The sequence below is a fragment of the Pleurodeles waltl genome, chromosome 9, assembly GCF_031143425.1.
Source record: "Pleurodeles waltl isolate 20211129_DDA chromosome 9, aPleWal1.hap1.20221129, whole genome shotgun sequence".
Classification (NCBI taxonomy): Eukaryota; Metazoa; Chordata; class Amphibia; order Caudata; family Salamandridae; genus Pleurodeles; species Pleurodeles waltl.
The window spans coordinates 458517587-458534665 of record NC_090448.1 but is presented as its reverse complement, the minus strand read 5'-3'; the positions used below and the strand labels follow the sequence as shown (position 1 = coordinate 458534665).

General features: G+C 42.8%; 1 protein-coding gene across 2 annotated transcripts in view; it reads right to left on the bottom strand.

Moving 5' to 3' along the window:
* PPP1R13B (protein phosphatase 1 regulatory subunit 13B) overlaps positions 1 to 17079 on the bottom strand; it is a 411799-nt gene that overhangs the window by 263332 nt on the left and 131388 nt on the right. For both annotated transcript variants that reach the window (XM_069207265.1, XM_069207264.1), the window contains exon 2: positions 12018 to 12165. In XM_069207265.1, the coding sequence (XP_069063366.1) occupies positions 12018 to 12165 (148 nt within the window). The remainder of the gene's footprint in view (positions 1 to 12017; positions 12166 to 17079) is intronic.

Genomic DNA, 17079 nt, shown 5'->3' with positions numbered 1-17079 from the left:
CCCAAAGACACAAGACAAAGCCTATGCTGTGTAATGTTGCAGACTTTGTGAAGGAGACAGAGCCCAGAACCTCAACAACTAAAGAAGCAACTGTTAAATAGAATCTAGGCAGAAAAGTTCACTATGGACACTCAGAACAACAAAGATGACAGTATGATTATTGCACGCCAGACACAGAATACTAGTAATACCAGAACTAAACATCATATACGCAGTCATGGTGAATAGGGTCATGGGAAGAATAAACTATAAATAAGCCACTAGGGAAGGAGACATTGTTTGAAACAGCAACAGACAACATGTTAATCCCTTTCCAAGACAATGACATGAAAGTCCAGTGCTACACTCCCCTTAAACCCTTAATGTTCAAGAAAATGTGGATGGTTTGAAACAATCCCTTAATGAGAGGGGACCAGTAAATTACACAAAAAAGTAAAAATAATTGGCTATGAGGACCTCTACCGGTCTTATTCCTCAAAGTGGCTTCCTGTATCTCAAGCAGCAATGTTAAAAAAGGAATTGCAAAGCTACTGAATGGTTAAGGTGGGGATGACATGAATGTAAAATGGGTGAAAAAAACTGATTAACAAAAAGTACTATCACCATACAAAGACATGAGTATGTTGGCCCATTTTCCTAAATCCTTCAAAACCCATATGCAGGTACTGACAATGCTTGAACAGTTTTTCAAGAAACCTCCTGAACGCCTTATAGCACAGGTTACGATCAGACACATGGTAGAATCCCAACAGACCAAAACATGTTATAAGCCACAGCCCTAAGGCCCTCTGCCTATTGTGCAAAATTAATTGCTCCATAGCAGCCAGACGTCTGACAGGCATACCATTTAAACAAGAGTAGGCAGGGGCAGGGGATTTGCTAGCCGCTTTTTGCAAATTTGGAGTTGTGACAAATTATGCACTTCTACAATTCATCTGCTGATCGCAAGATTGATTTTTAGATCAAGCGATGTATCAAATAAGATCTCTGTCGGTCTGTTGCTGAACATGTGAACCGAAAGCACTGCGGTACGATCCAGAAGCGGTGAATGACCCGGATCATCTGCATGCCATTCTCTGCTCCCTTGTGCCTCTGCCCACCCGTCTTGTGAAAAAATCATAGTCCCCCCCTCTCCTCCCTGCTCCCCCCCCCCTTGGCCCTCGCGAGGCCCCAGCTGCTCCACAAAAACCCCTGCTCCTCAGAACACATTGGAGGAGAGGGACTGGCAGGCGAGGTGGCAGGAGAGAAGGCAGGGAAATAAGACGTCTGTCAGATGCCTGACAGTGCAGCACAAGGAGCTCACGCGAGCGTGGCAGCCACAGGTGGCTGTCGTTAAGAGAGAGCCCCGGTCCCCTACAGAAGCGCCCCAGCCAGGTCTGGGTGCAGCTTGTGGGGGTACAGGTGAGAACCGCTCGCCACCGGTTCACCACCAGCAGTGAGCCCTTGGTGGGGCTCTACACAAAGGAATCAAGCCCCCCCCCGCCCGCCCGACTCATTCAGCGTGCCCAGGCCCATAGGAACCACCAGGACCCACCAGATCCTCAGGAAGGCCCCCGCAGGGCTCAAAGTGACCCCAAGGGCTCAGCAGGACCCGGGAGAGCCCAGAAGACCACGGCAAGTACCAACAGCAAAACTAGAGGGGGTGCACCAACAAGCAGTCTACCTCGAGTCTATCTCCAAGAACCAGTCTCAAAGCTGGTCATCTATCCTTGAAGCTATCTTAGAGGCAACTTCAATAGCCACACACCGAAGCAGACGGTTGCACCACCACAGCTCCACCACAGTATCGAACACTGCACAGAATAGGAGGAGGCTACAGCCGACCTAACCCTGTGAACACAGCATCACCGCAGCACCACATGCTGAGCAGGTGAAATTCAGTCTGCTGTTGTCTACAGTCAAGCTGCAACGCCACACCAATGCTCGGAACAGTGCTGCACAGGACGTCAGGCAACCACAGGAGGGCCACCGCAGACAGCAGCTGTCCACAGTGCCCAGTCTGAGCCCAGGAGGACACTGGCCGCCCCAGGGTGGACCCACAATCACAACCTCAGCCACACTCTCAGCCACTGTGAATACGCTCCGAGCTTCAGCTACAGCTACGCAGCCACAGCAGCTACCAGCAGCAGCAAGCAAGCGTGTGCATGGTGCCCGACCTAGCCTAACAAGTACTCAGCAAGTGCGAGCCCGGAAGTCGCAGGCTGCTGTCGCGAAGTGCACGCCCCAGTTCCCCGTGGAAGCGGTCCAGTCAGGTCTCGGTGTAGCTTGCGGGGACCGGCGAGACCCGCCCACTTGGCCCATAGCTCCCTCACAGCCACGCACCGGAAGTCAGGGGAGCTCCAACAGCCCATCTTCCACCACTCTCCCGTCACACTCTCACTTCACGAGACAAGAGGTGAAGGAGAAGCGCCCACAGACCTCTAAACCCTCAAGGGAGAAGTACTGAAAGACCATCAGGACCCGCAGCTCCCTTCTCTTAATGGCACACAACAGAGTTAAAAACTTAATGAGGAGAGAAAAGGCCACCCCAATAAACGGGTGGGGTAGAGGGGGGACCAAAGGGGGCAAAACAAGGCAGGTCTCAAAGCCCCAATGCATGCCTCAGGGTTCACCAAAGGGGGCAATGGCCTCAACTACCCCAACGGAGGGTTCCCCAGGAGAAGACTCAAAAGGGAACCCAGAGGGTGAAGGGCGGACTCAAAGGAATCCCTGAGTACTTCAAGCCACTGGAGATAAACATCAGCCACAAAACGGCCTCAGGAGACTCAATCCCGCTATTCCATCCCGGATGGAGATCCTTCAGTGACAATGCAATAACCCTGGGCATTCCCTGGGTGGACTTCCCTCCATGTCATACAGCCCAAGAATCAATGCCTGAACTCTCACTACCAAGCTCTCCGCCCTGCTTGGATCCCTCACTCACCAAAACTGGTCTCACTCTCCAGCCATTAAAGCAGCCAATCCCTCTAACACCCTCCACGGTAGTACTAAACAGAACCATAGTCACTGATGACCTGCCCTTTAAAGGGCATCACTCAGAGGAAATTCAAAAAGGCAGCTGGGAAAATCTGGCCTCAAAATTATCACCCCCAAGGTGAACTTTGCCCAACCACACCGGTGAGGCCTCTCTAACTCAGGAGGAGTTAGAGGAGGGCTTCAATACTGGAATAGATGAAGGGGAGGGCCAACTTACACCCACAAACAGGAACATCAACCAACCCTTCACAGACTCGCTGTTCTCATCAGAAACTACACAAAACCAGGGACACTTAGATACTCTTCTCCTTCCAGGATGGAACGCCTTGAACAAAACCCTCACAGCCATAACAAACACCACGATTTTTAATACAGACAAACTAGATATTCAAAGCCAGATCCTGCAAAGTCTGGCTACCACAACTATGGCCATTGACAACGAGCTGGACAGACTCAATTCGCTAATCAAAAGAGCGCAAGCACAAGTAGAGGCCGACAAGGAGTTACTTACCCAGGGCCATCATTCCCACTACAGCCCAATCTTGGACAAACTTCAAGAACTGCCACCAGTCATGTCATCAATAGTAGGAAACTTAAAACAGGAAGCCGAACAGAGGAGAAATAGCAGGCAACAGTCACAAGGTCAACCAACCCCTGCAACAACAAACAGACCTCAAATGAGAGTCCTCAATGTTACTATACAGCCCGAAGGATGCGCAGAACAGACTTTAAGAGCAACAACGGAATGTCCAGAAAAAGCATACATCCAAGAAGAAGCCCCCTTTCTCCAATTTCTGTCCAGGAAAAACAAAAAACGGCTAAGGAAAATGCACAATAAACCATCAATGTGTCAGGAAAGAAAAACCCAGCCTACACACAGGAACTGGTGCAATAACCCACTAGAAGTGAACTCTGAAAAAGAATCTAGCATCAAAGAGGAATTGGCAAAATGCAGGCCGCCCGCAACACGCCTAATCAACAGATACTAAAAACTCGACCCCCGAAGCTACTAAGTTGCAACGATCCGCAAAGAAAGCAGTTAGGGGAAGGAACTGTCTCTGCAGGAGGCAGGAACCAAGGAGTTCCTGGTAAAATAGCAGAACCGGATAGGTCCAACGAATGCCAATTAAACCACCCTTGGGCTAACATCCTCCAGTGGTCGGCCCCCTCCGGCTCACTCTTTCAGATCTCACCCTCCAGGCCCCTGGTTGAGCCAAGAGGGAATCTTGGCTCAACAGCCTTCTGTGGGTCAAACACACCACATCAACAAATCGAATGGAGGTTCACATGAACCACGCCCAACCGGGTAATTATGCAATCCCCATCCAGGCCACCTGTCCGGGGATAGTCCATGAAAAGACAAGGTACAATTGAACGATCCTTCCGCAACGGGTCTCTCACCCGGGACACCTAGACCCTCGGGACCCATCACAAAGACCTCAGCCCATGCATTTAATTCAAACCGCATGGAGCTAGCACCTAGCGAGGCAGTGCAAACGAAAATCACAGATGTTGAAACCACATCAGCGCTGCACTTAGCAAAGCCCCAAACATCTATGCCCAATCCTCCGCTGACCCCAAAGGATAAGGGCACTCATACCCTCATCTTTCATCCCACTTACAAATCTTGGGGCCGTTGGGACAGCCTAAATAGAGGCAACCTCCTGAGAATGTGCAAGCCATCCCAGGGTTGGAACAATTAAACAGCAAAGATCTCGAGTATATAGCCTATCTCTCTCACCCGGGACACCTAGACCCTCGGACCCATCACAAAGACCTCAGCCCATGCATTTAATTCAAACCGCATGGAGCTAGCACCTAGCGAGGCAGTGCAAACGAAAATCACAGATGTTGAAACCACATCAGCGCTGCACTTAGCAAAGCCCCAAACATCTATGCCCAATCCTCCGCTGACCCCAAAGGATAAGGGCACTCATACCCTCATCTTTCATCCCACTTACAAATCTTGGGGCCGTTGGGACAGCCTAAATAGAGGCAACCTCCTGAGAATGTGCAAGCCATCCCAGGGTTGGAACAATTAAACAGCAAAGATCTCGAGTATATAGCCTATCTACCACCAAGCAAGAGCAGCAAAAACGAATACACGGAACTCGGCCTTAGCAGCACAGAAAAAGTGCAGGTGATACTGTCAAAATTAGAGACTTTTGAACTTTGGGGTATAGAGCTCAAAGAAGGGATCAAGGGAAAGTACCCGTCATTCCTCATCCCGCAGGGCGCCAGGGGAAACTATGTCAGAAGGCAGATAGCAATCCCCAGGGACGTCACACAGAGGTCAATTCTACAAGATGCCAAGGAGGCTACCTCCTCCCTCCCCCTCGGAACAAGTGATTTCACAGTCTCAATTACACAGGAACACCAAGTAGTAAGACGAGACCAGGTCACGGACCAGCAAAAAGAGGAAATCAGCTGGAACAAATTATTCTCTCGACCATGACACACCCCAAGATAGGTGTGGGGATCCATGACCACGGATAAATATTTCAAATTCTGGACCACATCCCAAAAAGGAACTGGGCAACACAAAAATAATATCCTGGAACATTGCAGGGTGAACAAAATCACTCATGATCCGAACCTGGAATCCTTTTTGAGAACCTTTGCCATCATTTGCCTACAAGAAACTTGGCAGGTAGAAGAAAATCCGTTAGCAGGATTCCAAGAATTCTATAGCCCGGCAACAAAAGCGAAGAGAAAGGGACACCCCAAGGGTGGACTTTCAACTTAAATAACCACAAATAAATCTTTGACGGCAAGAAAAATCAACCTGCTTCTAACCCATATGATAGCCGCTAGCATTGAAAACTGGCTTTTGGACAAGGTATCAACCGCAGTCATAATATTAAACATCTATATCAACCCAGAAACAACCCATAAATTGCAGTTATTAGATACAACGGAAAAATAACTGCAATCGCTAATTACATCGTACGGGAATGCACCCTGGCTAATCACAGATGACTTCAATCTAAATATGTCCAACCATGGGTACAGAAGTTCCAGAGAAGGAGCCTTAGATCAATGCCTGGGCATTCCACAGCAAGTATCACGCTTCAGTGATACAGATAAATGCGATTACCCTCTGGTGAGAGCCTTGGAGGTGTTAGGATTAAGGGTCTTGAACAGTCGCTTCCCCACAGACAGACCAATGGATCCTATGCACATAGCAAAGAGATCAGCAAGCACCCTAGATTACACATTTACATCCATGACATTCTTCAAATACATTCAAGGCTTCAGCAAAGAACTACGATGCGAAAGCGATCATCACCTGAAAGTCATGGAAATCTCAAACAACAACCATTACATGGCACAAATGCACCACATAGGGGCACAGGATCCAGGCGGCCACCTCCGCTGTATAAGATGTTCTAACCAGTACATGGGGAAATACGAGGTTTGGAAAGTGAGCTTATTATTCAGCCCAGGGATCTAGTCAGACATATTCTTCAAGTGGGAAGCAATGCGAACTTCACTAAGGAACCAGCTAACTCCCTTTCAATTGCACAGACTTGGACCTCCACGGAATAAAAACCAACGGTTCACACAATTGCTAAAGCAACAAAGGCAACAGCTCTACAAAGCAGCTAGAGCCCTAAAGAACCAACACACAGACCCCAAACAACTCAGTACCTTCCAAGCTTTAAGGAAGAAATACAAAAAGGAAATCTGGGAAGCAGAGCACGCTCTCCGAGAGCAAGAATGGATCAAAGTTATTGTGGCATGCAAACAAAAGAACAGCTGCCCTCTTTGGTCTATCATTAACTTACTGGAGCGTGGGGAGGCTGGAACCCTAAGCAACACTGTGCCGGAAGCAAAGTGGACCAAATACATCTCCAAGCTATATGACTGTCAGAAACTGGTAGAATGCAACTTGAGCTTAAATGACGAACCAAATCACCTATCCTTCAAAGCACATAAGATCAAAGGTCACTTTAGACACTGCAGATCCAATGGAGCCTCCGACCTAAATGGCCTTCCCATGGGGGTCCTCAAAACACGATCTGGAATTTCGGTCCAATTTACTAATCTGTTCACCTCTTGTGTCACAGAAAATAAAATCCCTGACTCCTTGAGAGTTGCGAATCTCCACCCAATTTACAAAAAATTTCCCTATGGGAACCCTGACAGCTATCGCTTGATTGCCATCCTCAACACTAATACGGACAGATTAGCAGAATCCCTGCTAGTGGAAATAAAAGACTGGGCTTCTAGAAAGAACCTAATCCCATTGAACCAAACAGGTTTTCGTCCCTCATCAAGCACCAACGACAACTTGGTAGTACTAGCAATACTGGCAGGAAAGTGCACAAAAAAGAAAATGGCCTTGTACTACTGCTTCGTGGACCTCTCCAAAGCTTTCAACTCTGTGGAACGGCACAGGTTATGGAACAAAATGAACAGATCTCAATATTCCACCAAACTTGCTAAAGGGAATACAACTCTTATATTCTGGCAACTGGGCTAGGGTAAACGTTGGCTGCAATGGAAGAGTCTCAGCAAAAATTCAGATAGGAAGAGGAGTAAAGCAAGGCTGTGTCCTAGCCCCGATGCTTTTAAATCCATATCTTGCAGACCTGTGCTCATTTGAACTCTGCCGGTTCCCATCCCCCCAAATTAGGTTCCCAACTTCTAAGTGCACTTCTCTACGCAGACAACATCATTCTCCGGAACCTATCAGGCTTGGGACTGCAAAAACTGCTAAACAGCCTGGATCAGTATTGCAAATCCAACATGTTGCTGGTTAACCCAGAGAAAACCAAGGTATTCATCTTCGGCAAGCGCATAGTAAAGAAAAAGCAGTGGTTATGTGAAAACCAGCTTAGTCTGGCTACAGGAAAGGTGGTCTCACCACTTGCATTCAAACACCCTGAAAACCAGAGTGGCAGAACAACTAGCAGCCCTTCAAAAATTAAACTCGAATCTGCAAAGTCCTACCTGGAGGCTCCTCCTCGCTGTGATCAGAGCAAAGTTCCTGCCTTCCCTGACATACGGCTTAAAAAGTTATCCTGGCAAGTTTAATGACTTCCTGAACATCGTCCAGAGTAAAGTTTTCCGACTTCTCTTGCGCCTACCACACAGCTCCTCACCAGCACAAATCAGACTAGAATTTAGACTACAAGACCAAGCCCTGGCATAGAATGGAGCCATCCTTAAATATGCCTTCCTATTAAGACAAGCACCACCAAACACACTAAAAGCACGATTCAGGGAGGAATCAGGCCTGAACTTGCAGGTCTACTTAAATTCTTGGTCCGACAAAATCACCTTTGCAGTCAAGCAACTTCAGGCAGAAGAGCTGTGGCAAAAGTCCTTACTGCATAATACCTTTAAGAAGCTAATAAATAAGCAAATAAAACAACTATCGCGGAGCAAGTACAAACACAAATTCAGGACACGTTCCCACTCATGGAAGACTATAAACACGTATAAGGCACTGACAGCACAGGTATACATGGGAGAAACACTAAACCAATTCCTGAAAGTAAAACTGCACGCCAGCCTGGGTATCCTCCCCTCACCGGACATGGTCCCAAAATAGCTCAATCCCTCACAAACCGGGAAATGCAGGCTATGAGCAAATCACCAGGAAAATGTTCTACACCTTCTATGCATATGCCCCACACTGGCACCCTGGCGCAAACTGTACCTTAAAAACATGTTCAACGCAAACAGCATTCGATCATGCCGACCAGCCATCCTTTTTTGACTCAAAGGACCGACACCCCAGCACATGGCATGTGTAGCAAAACTCTTATGAAAAGCAGAATTCCTGTTAAAACAAGCACCAACAACCGCTGAAAGTTGAGGAAGATATTCAGCCCATGACTAAACAATCATCCTTTAATTACTCTATCGCTCAGCCCAGATGCAGAACTTTATGGACAGGTCGGAGGGCGATCATCACCTCTGATGAAACAGGCATCCTTGTAATTAGACACCCTACAACTAGACGAGAGACCGTTGTTTTTACTCGCTATAATCTAGAAATACCGCAAGGTGTCTGGCCTACTAATCGTATCATTTATGTATATTTCTGACTGCAATTATTTTATCAATTATGTAACAAAGTTATATCTACTGTAAGAATGCATAGATGGAGATAATCTAAGTAGTTCCAATTTACTAATCTGTTCACCTGTTCAACAGTGTGATTTTTCAACTATTTTGCACTAATACAACATGTATATCAAATCTGAGTAGTGAATAGACCATTAGGAGTTTATTGATATTACTCAAATGCATTCAGGAGTGTCCAATTCATTTTTACGTGGCCGTAGGGAGTAGCCTATAAACTCTATGCACAACAGGAATATACATTCAAACTTGTATGATGATTATGAGAGTAAAGGTTGTCAGGAGTCTGAATATATTGAGAATTAGGCACCTTAGCATTAACATCTTCTGAATCGAGCTTCAACTGTATGGTGACATTTTCATTATAGCAACTAACGTTTGCACTTCACATCATGTTATAGTTCTGACGATAAATGATAAATCCAAACTGAATGTTCTCTTCTCATCTAGAAGTCAAGGGCATCATGCACAAAGTGAAACATCTACCAGTATAGTCTTCACTGCATGGTTGCTGATAGTAGCAGGATGTTTATTCAGGTTCAGCTGATTTATTACATATTTTCAAATTCTATATATGTAACATACGTTGAAAACTATATACATCCATTATTAATATTTATAGTTAATCTCTGTGCACATGCCTACGTACAATTTCAGTACTTTTGCAGAAGTTTGAAAAGGTTGCTGCAGATTTACCACTGGAACGGAGATGCTCACATAAATGGACTGTGAATAGGGTGCTTACAATATTCAACTAATGACCGAAAAATGATGGTTTGTCGCTATGAACCATGCCACATAAAAGGACTATCATCTTTTTTCAAAGTTTGCAAGAATGGTAGTTATCATGGATTTGGGTATTTCTAGTGGTGTGTTAACCTGGAGAATGTGTATGTGCCATAACCAGAATACAAAGAATAGTAAGAGCATGGAGCTTTACTTGCTTTCAAATGCCATCTATGATTTGTGTTGTTAATAATCTTCGTTTTTCCAAACACAGAATCCCACAGTTCATAACACAAAATTATCTGCAAATATTAACTTCTGTCTAATGGCTGTACACCACAGTCACATCCTTCATGCTGGTGTGGTGAGCTGGGAGCACTATGCAACAAACAGAAGCAGATACCTCACTGCAATGAGCTCACCGACAAGGGCTGGGGCAAATCTCTTCATTGTTCAAGGAGGAAACCAAATAAAAATATACTCTGAAAGCAACAGATGAATCTAGTGACTAAACCTAAACATATTTTAACTTTATTAATCATACCTCAAAATTGGTGGTGCAATCTTTACATTTGCATTAAATGTTCTGTTTGTCTTTCATTACAATATATATTTTGAGAGGAAACACATGGCAGCATCAAAGACACTGAGAAGTGTGTACCTCCATCGGGTTTTACATATTATCATATGATAAACGTTTAACAGTTTGTGATTTGATAGTTTAAAAGTTCATGCTTTCTAAGTGTTGAAGTTAAAATCAACATTTAGATCTTTACATGAAATTGGCATATTATGTGATTTACTCAAACTATTTTTCCAGTCTCATTGAATTGTGTTGGAGTGATGGAACAGATTATTAAAATAAGACATGTAAAAGGACCAGAAGAACAAAATGAAACAAGAGTGTGAGGGACAGCAGAGACGTTATTTAGGGCCAGATGTACTAACAATGGCAATACCGCTTTCTTAATTGCGATTCTCTCCGAATCACTATTAGGAAATTGGTATTTTTAATGTATGAAACTCCTCTGAGTTTCATTAGCGATTCCAAGCGGTCACAAATAGACCTACCTCATGAAGAGTAATTAGGTAGGTTGCAATTTCCGACCCATTAGGACTCGCAGCCATCACAGGGATGGTGGCCTGCTGGGCTCAGCAGACCACCATTAATTTCCTTAAAATAAAATAGGATGCATTAAAAAAGAAAAATGAAAAGTTTTCTTTTCATTTTTTAAGAGTAGGCAGTGGTCCGTGGGACTACTACCTGCTCTTAAAAATGATTTTAACAAACATTCACAAAGGGGTGGGGGTCCCTTGGGGACCCCTTCCCATTAGCGAATGGGTTACCACATACTTGAAGTAGATAGTAAAATGAGAATATTTTTCAACCACATTTTGGTGGCAAAACATTCTTACATATCACTGCAATTCTGTATTAAGAAGGGACGCCCTAAACACACCCCTTCCTAGTACCGAATTGGTATGCATTCTCAATTCCAAACTGCAATTCGGTACCAGTTACCGAACAGCAATCTGGGATTAATACATACCAAAATGCATTTTTTCCAGTCACAATCAGCCCGATTCTCAGAATCGGGTGTTTGCGTCCAGAAAAATGCTTGATACATCTGGCCCTTCATGAATAGAATGTTGGAGTTTATCTTAAAAGATGTAACAAAGACCGAGGAAAAGCATTAGACATGCAGAAGCTAAATGACATCATGACAAGTGATTCACTACTGCAGTAAGGTATTTCTTTATTAGGTTGAGTTTTTGCCAAAAGTGGGTTAAAAAAAAAAAAAATAAGTCTTGCAAAATACTAGTCTGTATTGTTTTTTATACACCAGTATGGAACATTCGTCAATTCTTTGTCATACATTGATAATAAAAGATTGTGTGGTGTACCGGTATTTGAATTATGGAAGGCTATCTTTAATTGATATGCTTGGGAAAATATGTATTATTGTATGGTATTTTAATTATATATTAAAGTTATTCATAAAGAGTATTGCTTCCGTTCAGATGACATCCAACACTATGAATATTAAAAAACCCTTACAACTATTAAAAAAAATATCATACTGGATGTTTGAAATGTTTTAAATCAAATCTTTAAAGCAGATTCTGATAGCCTTGCATTTGTCATAAATACAAACTTCCATAGCCTCTGTAAAGGACTGCAATTTTAGTACAATAATTCAGGAAACAATAGTTCTTACCATTTCCACGCCAAACTTCAGCAAGATGACAACCTGTCTCTCCAGGTTCTTTACAAAATTCTACAACATCTCGACAAGTTGTTTCTGGTGTAACCGGAACTTCGGTTAAAATATGTTCATTGTTACTCAGGAATACGGTTATTATCATCTAAAAGAAAAAAGAAAAAGATTAGAGTGGCAAAAATTTCTCGTTCCACTCAACATGTAAAGCACTTTTTAAGTAGAATAACACTTCTACATCAACTGGCATTCTAATTTGCCCCATTTTTTCTAACTTTTCTTTTACATAGATCTTGCAAAATTGCAACAAATCATCTGCAAACTACCGTAATTTTCATACGACTCATTAAAAGACATAGCTGTAGACTTGAGAAAGAATTCTGTAACACCACATTAGAACTACATAATCTCAAGTTAAAAAACAGAAGACTGAGCCAGGCTTCTCTAAGGAAACTCTAAGTTAGACACTAAAGACACACTGGCCCAAACATGTCTCCCTATGCCAAGCATTCCTGGGGTAGGATAAGATTCAGAACTGATGAGTGGTTACCTGTGGATGTATCTGCCACTGGTTGTCTTAATATAGACTTTGAGAATACTGACTGTCTGCTATGAGTACTACTACCAGGTTATCAACAACTAAAGCACAGCAAAGGGTAGTTTACAAGTTTGAATGTCAAATTCTAATCTGCATTCAGCTTCAAGTCATTCCATCATACGGTGAACACAGTTTGGTGCACTTAAAAATACACAGCAGTAGTCAGTGTACAGTAGTACATGAGCAAGTACTAAGAGCTGGTGCTGCAGAGGAAGTCCTTGAGGATGAGGAAGGAAGAAGCCAAGGATACCGGTCATATGGTACAGAAGATCAGCCTGCTTGGTTAATGTTCAGACCAAGTTCAGCTCCCTTGAAAACAAATTTGAAAATTACCAAGATGCCAAGTGATGTGCCAGACACAGCTTTTTTGTGACTTGATGAGGGTGGCATGTCACTAACCAAAGAAAATGAAGCAGACAAAAAAAGTGTCACTCGTGGATTAACGCTCTTCACTTCTAATGCACTCCAACTAAAACAGGATCCCATCCTTTGATACTCTCTGTGTTTCGGAATATGTAGAATATGTTTCTCCACTTATAACTAAGTTGCAGTGTTAATGTTAATGAGCATTTGCATAGCGCAACATCATCAATTACCAGATCACTATGTGGATTTGCATGCAAACATCTTCCTCATTGTGGGTTTTCCCAGCAGATGGGAGACTACGGCAGAGGGTGAGGGGGACTTAGGTTCTATTAAATCAGGTTGTTGTGGGTGATGTGGTATGGAGCGGATGGGGGTTCTACACAGGGTTTGGGGTGGGGCCCGACCTACTAATCTACCTGTATAAATGTATAGAAGGTTTGTCTCTGCACCATAGCTTTGTTTGAGGGTTCAGATCTTTACCTGTGTCAGCTAGGATTTTTCAAGTCACTCATTTGGACTTTGTGGTGCTTCGAACACCCATTCTCGTCTAAGGTGCTGCATTCCTAAACTCTGTTTGGGGGTTTTGGCACCTTTGTGGCACTTTGTTACAGGGATTAATTATATGATCTGGTGACTCACAATGGTTGCTAGTATGTGTCTGAAGAGGAAGGACCCTACCCCTTTTTTCCATGTGCCTGTGTTTCACTATTTATGGTTTTCATGCTTTCTGTCACAAGTGTTGGCAAATCGCTGTAAAACCTGTCTTCTCAAGATTACTTTCTAAGCGTCTTAGACTGATATCCACCATATGTGGGATAACTATGGATTTTTAGTTTTTTGTTATTCTAAACACATGGGGGTACTACAGCCCTATTCAATACCTCTGATCCAGACAGGGAGAAATTGAACCAGTTGTTAGCAATAACATTAAATAAAACACCAAATGGAGGTCAAACTGAGAACTGCACCTTCTGGACAACTGCACCCTATTCATAATACACCAATCCACTTTGATAAAAGTTGGTGTGCTGTTGTATTCATAACCAACAGACTGAGCCTTCTAGATCCTTGTGCACACCACAGTCTAGTATGCAAAATTATTAAATTATTTTCTGCAGTCAGAGACATACCGTGACTCACAAAGAATGCAAGAAAAGTGAGACCCATGGTTGACTGTGGAGGAACCTGATAACCTCACCTTGCCTTAAAGATATAGCAGCACTATGAATATGAAAGGAATCAACATGAAGACATACTGTCAAACAAGTTCACGAGTAACATGGCAGCTGCAAATTGTGCCGACCTTGAGAAACCCAATTGTTTGTTGTTCCTCAGCTTTGTTTTCTTTTTTTTTTGGGGGGGGGGGAGGATCTCCAGCATGCGTCTAAGTTTTATCTGATCATTATATTTCATGTGTGAGTTGAGAACCAATAAGGTAAGTTTTGCTCCTGAATGATGTGACGTTATCCTGTGAAGTAGCTTATGAAATGGCTACATTACTTGTTCATTTTATAAGTGATGGCAAAGTATATTCTGTATTGTATGTAACAATGCTGGGTTCTGTGTTCACTAATATTGTGGATTGCAATGCTTTTATCTCCTGCGGTCCATTTCGATGTCTGATCCTTTTGGTGTAGAGTTTTTAACTCAAACTCAATAAAAATAGTCATCAAAAAAATGCAACTAGGAAAAAAACGTTTTGCTAAATTACTGTGGAATTTTTAGGTACTATTTCTTTGAAGCATTATTCATCAAAATGTTGTGAGGCAGGCTAGTATTTCCCAAAAAAATATTCATAATGGTTTATCAGTCTCAACAAGATTATAGCATTCATAAAAATAAACAAGCATCAGCTGTCTTTGATTTTGTCAATGTGTGTCTTATTTTGATGGGGGGAGAGGGAGAGAGAGAGAGAGAGGATTTTAACAAAAACAAAAGGTCTTGTTTAACACCAGACCTAATTAGGGGACCAATTATTAAAGAAAGTCAAACTGTGCACCCATGGTATGTCTTTGAAATAGTGCAGGTTTACATATTTCATGAGTTCCCAAGACTTTACAGAAGTAGACCAGGAAATCTCCTCCTAGGTCATATATGTGAACTGTATTTAAGCATGAGTAAACATGCATGTGTAGATTTGCTCTTTCGAAAATATGTTCAGTGTTTACAAGCTCGCCTTGCCTCCAACCACTTTTTTCCCAACCCTGGAAGAACGTTTACTTCTGCCCTTGTCAGGAGTAAATATCCAACCTTTCCCAAAATATAAAAAGATTAGAGAAGAGCTTGTGAAAGCTCAAAAAACATGCAAGCTAGTACGTTTGGACACACTCAAAAGGCATTCCAACCCTGGAATCTTTGTTTACCACTACCTCCAGCCCAAGTATGTAGGGCTGCAGAAAGGTGGCAAATTAAGGAAACTGCTATTATTCAAGCCCTTCCATAGTATTAGCTGTGGCATAAACAGAGAGGTCTTATTATCAGAGGTCTTATATGTGGAGATTGCTGCCATAATTTGTCACCGTACTACATGAAACCAAAGGGACAGGTAGATTTGTTTTACAGGACAAGTAGATTTATGAAGGAACATGTCCTATGGACAAGTAGATATTTTATTAAATTCCACCCCGATGTTATGAATATCATCAAATAAAACTTTATAAAGAGCAATGCAAAATAAGACCTGAGAATTCTAGTGGCACATCAGTGGTTAGTGGGACCAAATGTCCAAAATGTACAACAAACAAGAAACCTAGCAGGGACACAATAACGAAAGTCCAGTTTCACAAAGTCATTTAACAGAAATCGGAATTATCAGCAGAAACATGACAAATGTTTGCTCATTGCTGAACTGACACATATTTTCTGTGGGGAATTACCTTGCAACATAGATCTATGGTTAGAAGATAGCAAAGGCAATTGCAAAATCTTTTTGATTGGCACAGTGTTGTTGGGTTTAATGTTCCTGTTAAGCAATTAGACATATAGATTATTACTCTCACATACTCAATTTAATGGGTCTGAGTCACACTATATGGTACTTTTATATGGTTCATATGAAATAAGCATGCAGTATAAGCTGTGAGAGCTAATGTTTTTAACACCTAAACCAAAGGCGTAAGAAACACAATACGTTTTTCCAACTATTGATGAATGCTTGGCACCGATCATCGCTGGGAAATTTCAAACTACATTTTGGTAGATACAGAACTGTACAGCTGCTGAAGAGACATATATTTTACACAATGGGAATGTGACCCACCAGTGGACAAGGAACCTGCTGCATTGTATTAGTACAATCCTAGAGTAAGGAAATGCATCATGGTCCTGCAGTTTTTTAATAAGCTCACTCTGTGCTTCTAAGGTTTTGAAAGCAAACCCCCATAATGGAAGGAACGTATTGAAGATAATAACTTAGCAGGCAGTGGAGCGTAAATTGCAGCCTCCATACAACAGGGATTTGTGATTATCAATAATACCATTAGTTACTTCAGTCCTAACGGCCTTGGAGTAAACATTCTCACTGCATAAGTGCTACAGCTGGTTGTGGCATTTTGTCACTCGAATTTGTGGGAGACATACTTCTACTAGCCAAAAAACCTGCCTGCATTTCAGTTACTCTTGCAGTGGAGTGGATGCAACATTTTGTTAATAGATCACGTGTTTCCAACAGATTGATTGCGAGCTACCTGTAGCTCTCACGCTACTTCTGAGTAGCTCGCACATAATAATTACCTGTCAACTGGTTTGATGATATGCAGCTGCCAAGGCAGCACTGTAACAGCGCACCAAATTTTGCATTGCCTGGGAAGCTTAAAATGCAGGACCATATAGCCCACACTCCTCTGAAAAATTGTTTCTTTCTTTCACTATCTTTTTGTTTTCTTCTTTTGCTTTCTTTTCCTACTTTCCTTCTGTCCATCTTTTTATGTTTTGTTAAAGTTTGTTTCTTCTGCTTTCTTTCACTCTACTTTCTCCCATTTTTTGTAGCCCCTCTTTATCTCCTTTTTTTCTATTATTCTCAGCTTCCTATCACATTTCTCTTCTTTGTCTTTCTTTTTCTTCCGGTCTTTTTCAATTTCTTGTCATCTTTCCTTCACT